This window comes from Cyprinodon variegatus, unplaced genomic scaffold (genome assembly GCF_000732505.1).
Source record: "Cyprinodon variegatus isolate N-32 unplaced genomic scaffold, C_variegatus-1.0 Scaffold1513, whole genome shotgun sequence".
Taxonomy (NCBI): Eukaryota; Metazoa; Chordata; class Actinopteri; order Cyprinodontiformes; family Cyprinodontidae; genus Cyprinodon; species Cyprinodon variegatus.
In genome coordinates this window covers 82,976-93,142 of record NW_015151966.1, presented here as the reverse complement: position 1 = coordinate 93,142, position 10,167 = coordinate 82,976, and the positions used below count along the sequence as shown (strand labels likewise).

General features: G+C 41.6%; 2 protein-coding genes across 4 annotated transcripts in view; both read right to left on the bottom strand.

Annotated features, from left to right (window-relative positions):
• The window catches only part of hsd17b8 (hydroxysteroid (17-beta) dehydrogenase 8), a 9,015-nt gene extending 7,103 nt beyond the window's left edge, over nt 1-1,912 (bottom strand). The window contains exon 1 of the mRNA XM_015403521.1: nt 1,864-1,912. Within this exon, the coding sequence (XP_015259007.1) occupies nt 1,864-1,912 (49 nt within the window). The remainder of the gene's footprint in view (nt 1-1,863) is intronic.
• LOC107103723 (bromodomain-containing protein 2-like) lies at nt 1,176-9,371 on the bottom strand. Of its 3 annotated transcripts, none has more exons than XM_015403532.1 (12): nt 7,543-9,371; nt 5,542-5,873; nt 5,320-5,457; nt 4,870-5,020; nt 4,597-4,790; nt 4,013-4,507; nt 3,795-3,923; nt 3,411-3,605; nt 2,780-3,036; nt 2,380-2,699; nt 2,154-2,282; nt 1,176-2,063 (listed from the first exon to the last, which is right to left on the bottom strand). In XM_015403532.1, exons 2-12 carry the CDS (start codon nt 5,803-5,805, stop codon nt 1,936-1,938), a joined length of 2,400 nt encoding a protein of 799 aa, XP_015259018.1. In that variant the 5' UTR covers nt 5,806-5,873; nt 7,543-9,371; the 3' UTR covers nt 1,176-1,935. The 3 variants fall into 3 exon arrangements, with proteins under 3 accessions (XP_015259018.1, XP_015259017.1, XP_015259016.1); XM_015403531.1 differs by having other exon boundaries at nt 2,392-2,699; nt 5,542-5,845; nt 7,543-9,370; XM_015403530.1 differs by having other exon boundaries at nt 5,542-5,845; nt 7,543-9,369.
• Between the last annotated feature and the right edge of the window lie 796 nt (nt 9,372-10,167).

The window sequence follows — 10,167 nt, the reverse complement described above, 5'->3', positions numbered from 1 at the left end:
CTGCCTCAGTTTTCTTCTTCGTGTCAGTCAGGCTGATGATTGATTTCTACTTTATTTTATAGCTAAGAAGTGCAACTTTTACCTTACAATTTATTTCAAACGAATTAACTTGGAATTTAGGAATTTATTTCCAGTAGAAACACCTGGAAATGTAAATAAATCACTCTGTGCCAACAGGAGGGGATAAAAATGACTGTGCTAAATATCCGGCTGGCAGTGAAAATAAATCTACACTTGCAATTTTCTAATACAAACTATCCATAAATGTTTATTGCCAAACACAACAGTTCATATTTGCACACGAGAATAAAAAGCCACAAGACTGTCACATTAAACTAGAACCAAAAACTAATTTTTTTAATGTTCAAGTAGTTTTAGAGGCAATGCCATAACGATTTTTTTATCTTACATTTGACCAGCAGAGGGCGCCCGTCACCTTTAGATTTTCACATGAAAGGTTGATAAATTATATTGAATTGATGGAAACAATCTGCCATCCAAGCATTAGAATCTATTGAAAATATAAATTAATATCTATATAACCTGGTTTGTTATATAGGAGAATTTACTTAAAGTACATTACTTTTACAGAATTCAATAATTTACATAAAATTTTACGTTTTTGAAAGAAGTATCCAAACAGTTAAAGGCTTATGTTTTTATTTAGGTTCAGAAACGAGAACAAAGCATTCAGATTTCTGACAAACTGCAGAGCAAGACTGACATTTAGTTTTTGTTGTAATGGGAACCAAATGTGGCAAAGAACCTCAAATCATGAAGTAAAAAAAAAAAACACGTTTGATTCTGTAAAACATGTAGACCTTTATTAGTCCAAATGTGCATATTTCAAGAAACTAAACCCCTTCAGTTAAATCCACATTTCCCATAAACAATTTAACCTCTACTTTAAGCTGTAACCTTAATAAAACCAAAAAACACTCCATTATAAAATATTTTATGGAACAGTCAACAAAAACAGTGCGTGAAATTAACTCGTCAGTCAAGGGTTTTTAATAAAAAGATTTCAGCTGTAGGAAAACTATAATTTGAATTAAATACCAAAAAAAATGTTTCCCTTTAAGTGAAAAACTAATTGACTAAATTCAAATGTATGTTTTTTAAGTGAATAAATAAAAGGATTCAGGAGTTATTCAGACAAAGGTGATTGGACAAGACAGGTCCTCACAATTTATTAGCAGATTGGTCAAATAAAAAAGCAACATGTTTACAGATTGTGGCTCGTGAAGAAAACAAACGGCTAACATGGAACAGAAATACTGAGCCTGTAACTAAGACGTGTTTCTGTACAACGACTAACAGGACGACACAGGAGCGTCCGTCTGCTCCTCTGATGCATGCGGTCTGTTTCCTACTGAACCAAGGTGCTTCTGCGTGCAGCGCCATGAGCGGCGTCTGCCTCTAAACTATGAGGAACTTCACAAAGATGCACTTATGGTGCCGGATCTCTCACACATGCAAACATACAAGATCCATTCATACAAAACAAAACAAAGTGGACTCTCTTATCGCTCAAACAAACGGAACACACAGCTCTGTACACGCCAGGTCAATCCTTTCCCACAATCAGGGAATAAATAACCTCCATAAAAGGCTTCTTTATAAAAGAAAATAGATATTTATACATCTGTACATGTGATCTATACAGCATAAAGACAAGGAAGCACGTTCAGAGGGGAAAATTATCCAGAACACACAGATTCTGGCTCTAGCACCCATATCCCTCCATGTGCAGCAGTCTTTGTTAGGAGAAGCTTCCCGTGGCTCCGCCTGTCACCAGCAGGACGCCGTCGCTCTCTTCTCACATTCATCAGCCGGATCGAGCCGAGCGCAGGGAGAGCCCACCTCTCTGGACTGGGTCCGACTGAACCCAGAGCTCCTTAATGGACCCCATCGTTTACAAACAGTCCGACTGAATCAACCAGAATCTGATTCACTGGTGTCTGAGGATGATGAGGAGGACGACGATGAAGAGGAGTCTGAGGAAGAGCTGCTGGCGCTGAGACGTGACGGCTGGGCGTGGACGTCTGACGCTGGTTTATCATCTGAAGGGAAAATAAAAGTTAATTGGATTATTAATTAGATTATTTACCCGATAACAGGTTGTTTTCCTAAATGAGGAATGAAGGACTCACTTTTGGTCTTAGACGGCTTCTTCCCAGAGTTCAGCTGCCCGCTGACGTCCATCAGCCGCCTCTCCAGCTCCATCTGCTTCTCCATCGCCAGCTCCTCCCTGGTTTTACCCGCGCTGTTCTTCTTACTCGCTGCAGAGAAAGTTCACGTCAAAAACAGGATGACGACAGAGTTTAATGAACGACCCAAACCCAACAGGACCAGGACTGAACCCGGTTCTCTGCTCACCGTACGGCTTACGGGGTTTCTTCCGTAGACAGGTCATAACGTATCGCTCCAGCTCCCTCAGCGTTGACGGTTTCAGCGTCTCGAAGTCGATCTCGATCTCCTCGGGGTTGGTGTCTCTGAGCGACGGCTCCCTGGACTGGATGATGTAGACGACCCGGCCCAGCTTCTCGCCCGGCAGCTTGTTGATGTCCAGGCTCAGCTGGCGCTTCTCGTCGTACGACATGGGCACCGTCTCCTCCTCCTCGTCGGAGTCAAAATGGCTGACCAGAGGGTCGTGCATCGGCTGGGACACGTTGAACATCATGTTGCCCTTTTTGGATCTGATGGAGCAGAATGACGGATGGAGAGTTAGAACAATAACAAACTTCAGTTCTTTAAACCAATAGGGGGCGTTACTCACTTGCTCTTGTTGTTTTTCTTGCTTTGCGTCTTCTTCGCTGGTATGACAGGACAGCTGATCCCTTTGGTGCTCTTTGTTTTAGAGGACTTGGACATCTTGGGAGCTTTAGGCGGCTTTACTGCAACGACCTCCTCCTCTACCCGCCGATGTTTCTCCATTTTCTTCTTCTTCTTCTTGTCCTTCTTCTCTTTCTTTTTCTTGGGTTTGACGATGGGACCCTGAGAGAGCGCCGTGAGCTGCTCATGGACAGCTTTCAGCTGGAAAACCAGACGGATAAAACATTAGTTCCTGGAAAAACCTTCGACTTAAAGTCTCAGAGATAAATTTAAGATTTTATAAAATCCAAAATCTTAATTTTAGCAGCAAGAAGAATTTATAAAAAAAAAAAAAAGTTAAAAACAGTTAATAAGACTAGAAATATCTGAAATTTGAAGGTTTATCAGAGTAAAAAAACACAAAAGTTGTTTAACCAGAACTAAAACTAACGGAAATAAATGAAGCAATTATTTCTGAATCAGGAAGTGGGACTAAAATTCAATACACGAAGAAATTATTGATTATGGTCTAACTAAATGTTATTTAAAACCATGATGTCAAGACTGTTCCGTTTGGGGTCAGGATCAGAACCAACCTGCTCCTGCAGCTCTGCCAGCCGATTGGCTCTCTCCTCCTCTGAGTCGGAGCTCAGGCTGCTGTCGCTCGGCTCGCTGTCGCTGCTGAACTCGCTCTCAGATGAGGAGGACGAGGAGGAAGACGAGGAAGATGAGGAGGTGGGAGGGGCAGGAGCCTCATCAGGCATCTTAGCGAAGCAGAACTCAAACACGTCCTGAAGGAGAATAAAATTGATTAAGCATCAGTAAATCAGCCGTTTGACTTTACTTTGCTGTTAAACTATCTCATCAAATCTTCTAGAATCTGTTCTCCGGTTTAAGGTACGAAACAAATCTCCCTCTACGTAAATACGGATGTTTTCTGTTTCATGCAGGGAAATCATTTCCATATTTGGTGGCGTTACCTGGAGCTTCCTGGCCATGGCGACCACGTCGTGATCAGGAGGGTTGTACTTGTAGCAGTTGGAGAACATGAGCCTGACGTCGGCGGAGAACTGCTGGGCGTCTCTGTACTCCCTGCTGTCCATCTTCCTCTGCAGAAACAAACATCCTCACTTAAATTTCCTGTTTTAACCAAGAATAAACCGGAGCTAAAACTTCTGAGCTGCTGCAGCTTCTGTACCTTGATTGTGCTCAGGTCCATGGGTTGCTTGATGATGTCATGGTAGTCATGGAGACCCAGCGATGTGGCGTCCACAGGCTTGTAGAACGGCCAGGCGTACGCTGCGTGCTTCTTGGACAGCAGCTCCTTCAGCACGCCGCTGCAGTAGCGAAGCTGCGGCGTCAGCTTGCTGCGCCTCACCGGCGTGGGCAGGATGGAGTCCGGCAGGTCTTTCTTTGGGGGTTTGATGGGCCGTCCGCTGACTCCCCTCCTGCTCCCTGCCGTCCCGTTGTTCCCCATCATCATCCCTCCATGGCTCATATCCATGCCCATCACCAAACCCGGGCTCATTCCCAGCGGAGAGCCGTGGTCCATCCCCAGAGAGGTCAGCGTCAGCGGCGAGTCCAAGCCGCCGCCCATCCCCAGGCCGATCCCGCTCACCCCCATGGTGCCCATGATGGGCATGGCCATGGTGGTGGGAGTGGTGGTGTCTGCCTTCCTCTTCACCCCTTTTTTCTGTGGTGGAAGAGAAGAGGATGATGACTTTCAGACCTTCATCCCCCCTCCAGTCAAACCAGCGACCACAGAAACATAAAACCAGTTACCTTAGCGGTGGGCTGTGTGGGGGGCATGTTGGTGATGGTGGGCAGGCTGTGCTCAACAGGGAAGCTGATGCTCTTAGATAAAATAGTCTGTGGGGGGGTGGAGAGGATGGAGTCTGGGGTTTCTGGAGTGGGAGGAGAGTACGCCGACTGGGAGACGGCGGGCACCTGGTGGGCCGTCGTCACGCCTCCTAGAACTGGAAGATATAGAACAGATGAGCCGATCTGACAGGAGGAAGCAGCAGGTTTCTGTCAGCCGATCGTCTCCATCCTCACTTTGATTAGTTTTCCCTTTTTTGGAGGATTTGGCAGATTTGTTGCGAGCGGGTGGGGGGGCCAGCTCGATCTCCTCCTGGGGCATCTGGGCAACTTTCTGCAGGAAGGCTTTCTCCAGAGACTGAGCCATCAGCACGATGTCATCCGTTGGCTGCAAACATGGAGAAAGAAAATAGTTTAGTTTGAGGAAAAACTGGAATAAAATAAAAAACTGAACCTTTTCATCCAAAAAAACAAACAAAACAAATTAAAACAAATCCTGTAAATATCCTGCTCTTACCTTAAATAATAAACTTGGAAATTAACTGGGTGTGATAAATGAGTTTTAACTTTAAATAACTAGTGTTGAGTCAATCTTCAACAGGACTACTTTTACATTCAGAAATTAAGTATTCAGACCATTCCTCCATATCAACACAACCAACTCATTTAAAATGGAAACCTGCCTACCTTGTTGTAAATGTAGCAGTTAGTAAACATGGTGTTGAAGTCCTGCATGCACTCGCTGGCACTGCGGTAGTAGTTGTTCTCCAGCCTCTTCTTGATGCTGCCCATGTCCATCGGGGTTTTTATGATCTTATGATAGTCCTGAAAACAGATACGCTTAATAGTCAGACCTATAAACAAACTACTCTCTTTTTATTCTCTAATTTCCGTTTCTGTTTAACTCACAGGCAGGTTGAGCTTGACTGCGTCCACAGGTTCGTGGAACGGCCAGGCGAAGTGGTGCCTCCACAGAGACTTAAGGACGACTTTCTGCAGGAACTGCAGCTGGTTGGTCATCCTTCCCTGTCTGTTGGGGTCTTTCACCGTCGGCTGGGGGGGCCCTGAGGGGACCATCTGGCTGATCAGGGGTATCCCAGGACTCTCAAAGCCTTCGTAGAGCTGGGAAGGTTTCCGGATGCGTTTCCCAGCTGTACCAGTGCTCTGATCCATTGTCACTCCAGTATAGCCAGGATCAACCCCAGAATGAGTGCTGCCAAGAGGAATCAAGATCCAGTGAACTTTACGGAGAGGAAAGAAGATGCACCAGGGGGAAAATAGATAAAATCTCAAAACTGACCAGCTTTTACTCATGTTAAGACCAGCATAATAGGGAATCTAACTTATCCTGAACTAGAACATTTTCTTTTACTTATATACTCTGCAAAAACACAAATATAAACCCATTGCAGATAAGAGAACTAATAAAAATAAAACAAGCCATCCTATCTGAATAGGAAAACATGGGCGTTGCTTTAGTCATCGACTTCCTGCTCTACACCTAGTTCCTGTTCACCAACTCCTCCCACTCCTTTCTTGATGGGGAGGAGAGAAAAACTCCTCTAACTGGTGGGTGGGGTTATTTCCATGCTACAGTGCACACAGCAGAGCATGCTGATGGCTGCCTCTCAGTTTTTTTTTGTTTGTTTTTTTTTTACACCGCTTAGAAATATTTTCCCCAGGAATTGCATGTTTTATTTATATACATGTATAACTTCCTGATTTCTTATAAGTTTATAAAACTGGGTATTTGAAAAATAAACACAATATACACAAGTTTTGCTGACTAATTTGTGATGAAGACAAACCTGCATCACACTAGCCTTACAAAGAACTTCAAAATCATAATGGTCCATCATCATGGTAAACATTTGATCTTTTTCTTTTATTTTTTTTTTCTTACATCCTAAACAAAAGGTTTATTAAGGAATACTACTTTAAAGCTCATCTCATAAAATCATCCCAGTGTGCAAATTAAAACTGCATTGATCCATTTAGAATAATAGGTAAATCTCAAATAAACTTCTGGAAACTCATTTGACATTTAGTGTACTTTATTTATAAAAAATATGCAAAAGAATTTACACAAAGGCGACATTACTAAAAAAAAAATACTACTAGAAGTTGAAGGTTCTGTGTAAAAGCATTTAAAACTATCAAAACAAAAATGATTGCAAAAATGAAAGCATTACATTAAAAAAGTGTAATAACTGTAAAAGGCACTGCTTGTTGATCTGAGTGACACTGATCTGTAACCTGGCAACAAAAAGAAACATAACAGTAAGCCTTGGGTCCTATTTTAACCATTTAGATCCTCGGTAATATTTTTTCAATACATTATAAATAATTTTAACCATTTAGTTGTACCAGGGAACCCGTCCATCACAACAATCTGACCACATGGCTAGCACAACAAGCCGGTGACAGACTGTTTGGATGTACGCAAGGATGGCTCAAACAGTACAACGCCGGACGTTTAATAAGCTAAAAGGCATTATATAACTGAAGCAATGGGAACCAGTCCCCTCCTGCGACCTTATTCTCTAATAAAGTTGCATTCCGACTACATCTATGACAGACAAGTTTAGTTAGCCAAGCTATCTGTAGCTATGCTAACATCCACTGCTGAGCTGCGGGAGTAAGCGGCTAACTGCCGCGAAGACCCGAAGATGGCGCCACTATATTCATAGGCTATTTGAAAAAATTAATTTCTTTTTTTTTTTTTTTATTCATAAATAATTGTCCATTGTAATAATTGATTTTTTCCGGTACTTAGTCCAGTCCATGTCTCACCCTGAACGTTAAACAGTACAGAAGGGGAGCCAGTAGAGAAGTAAAAAATGAAAACAAAAAAAATCTTAAAATAATCCTTCTGATGTTAAAGTGAGAGCCAGTTCTACCGATATATACCTGTCAAGAGGCGGGTTAACAGCCATATCCATCAGGATGGATCCGGATTCTGTTTTGGGAAACACTCAAACGCAGGATCCGTCTCCGCTCGTCAGTTTTCTTTGCTGCCCGCCACGACGAAATCCCTGTGAATCGCTTCGTTGAAATGGCGACTGAGTGCGACTACACCCGGTGCTTTATAGAGCAGCCATTCACCTCATTGGCTGAACCCCTTCCTTATTCCTCCGCCCACAGAATCCTTATTGGCTACTCGCGGTGTCTTTCAAAATCACCACACCCGTTTACTGTTAGATATCCGCATGCAACGTTCAGGGACGACCTATTCGTGAGTTCCCCCTGTCCTTCAAAGATATAGTCGAACACCATTGGTCCAGCCCGCCCTGTCTTCCCGGTGACTTGTTTGTGACTGGCTCGCTAACAAAAAGCTTCAGGAAAACCGAGAGAAAAAGAGACACCCAGTTCCTTATCATATCATATTACGTCAACGTGTTCCACAGCGACCAACGGGATTGGTTGAAACGGCCTTAACGCGGGCTTGTAGTCTAAAAACCAACAGTCCCATTGGTTGGCCAGCTCAGTCACGAGTACCGCCTGAAGAGAGCCTCTCCCTCGTGAAATCATCAGTTACTTCTAGAACATGTAGGCGGGCGCCATCTTTGAGCAGCGAAAGACAAAAGAATTTGATAAAAGTGCTCGCTGTAAAGTTAATTAACCACATGCCTAATCATATAGAAGTACTATCTTGTAATTTAACGACAATAGTTCATATATCCGTTAAGCATAACCGTTCAAACCGACGCTTTTTGAAAACCGCCATAAAAATGTGTCCACATGCGCCTTCAAGTAAAAAGCACCAATATATTACTATTAAGGATTAAGCTCTAAAAATATTAGTGTTTTTAGCTTTTAGGTAAAACGGAAATTATAAAACTAAAACCACCTATGGCAAGGTCAGCGCAGCAACGATCAACACAATGACACAGCAGTTTTAAAACCAACAGCCTAAATGAAAAACGACTATTAACCAAAATAAAAACTTTACAACCTAAATACTTGTAAAGACGTCGATAGTAACCAAAAACTACAATTTAAACCCAGTTTTTCTGTATTCGGCCATACTTAGGTTTTTTAAGAATATACAGAAAAAATAACTTCGAACTTACAAGATAACAATTTTAACTATAAGTAGCACTAAATTGTAATCTTTTGTATTTCTAAACTCATAAGATGAATAATTTGAGGCACACAGGACATTACCTAACCATATGTGCCCATCCCCCATACCAAGGTTACAGAATCAATGTCACTCAAATAATAGGCAGAAAGATCCCCTTCAGCTCATCTAGTAACAAATATTACTACAGCTTTAACAGTTTGTCAGGATTTTAAAAAATATCTTAATTAGTCCCAGAAAAATATTAATCAAAATGTTGGAAAAAAAATCTATATTGAAAAGCCTTTAGAGAAAATCAAAAGTTGATAAGTAAATCCTCAAAAAAAGAGCGAAACCTGTCTTCCAAAAATCTTCTTTGTCTTCCACTTGGATACTTTTTAAGCAGCACATTTCCCCTCAAACATGTCCGCCTTCTTCCCCAACTCCCCGGGTTGGGTGGGGGAGGGGAGTCACGTGACGAAACCATCCTGATATACAGACTTCATCAAACCTGAACACGTGGCATTTCATTAAAAACACAACAAAACGCATCCGGGACCCGTCTGTTCCATCAGGACACTCCTGATATATCCATATCCCGCCGTATCTGGACTGTATTTTTCCATATTTATAAGTTATAGTTGGCAAAACATCCGAACAATGAGCGTACTTTTCCGTTGGACTTGGCTCGCTCTGATTGGTCAGATCGGGTCATGTGACTAAGATGAGATACTGTGGTTTCCGTTTTCAGCTGCGTTTGTCTGTCAATATAATAAAAGCATCCTCAAATGTATTCCGGCAATTTCCACACAGCAAAAACAATGTGAGAAATACCTTTATTCCAGATCACTGCTGCTGTGGTATTTCCTAGAATTTAAAACACTGCGCTTGCGTTAATGAGAATAGAAACTCTGCAAGGCAATAAAGAAGAATGGCATTAAGCAGCTGAGTCACACACACAAAGTAAGATATTCAGACCAGGGTAAAAAACCCAAAATTGTACTCAGGTTAGAATAGCACTACTTCATCTTTTGCTAAAGTCAAAGTAAAAATAATTATTTGAATAAATATGACAAATTTGACTAAAAAAGTATTTTAGTAAAAAAGCTGCTTATGTATTCTGCTGTTGCATCATAACATCTGATTTAATGTATAGACGCAGTCAGACAGATGTAATGTGCAAGTTCTGATATTTTAAAGGATAAAATACAAAGAAACACAAATAACATTATTAAATAATAAATAAAAAAACAGAATAATAAACTTATACAGAACAAACACTTCCATCCATTTCTAAATATGAAAGTGAAAGCAACAGTAAGAATTTTTTTTTTATCAACTAGGTCTGTCTGAAAGCCACTGAAAAAAGCATTCAGGTTTTTGTATTTTCAATGTTTGTTGTGAAACATGTTTATTTTACACTCATATTTAACTGGAATTTCATGGTCAAGGTAACCTCCCTGAGCGATAAC

Coding starts and splice junctions, on each gene's coding strand:
- LOC107103723 (XM_015403530.1), bottom strand. CDS start 7,574: ATGGATATGGCTGTTAACCCGCCTCTTGACAG. Junction 5,846..7,542: donor GTTAACCCGCCTCTTGACAG/GTATATATCGGT, acceptor TCCTCTTGGCAG/CACTCATTCTGGGGTTGATC. Junction 4,791..4,869: donor AAAAGGGAAAACTAATCAAA/GTGAGGATGGAG, acceptor TATATCTTCCAG/TTCTAGGAGGCGTGACGACG.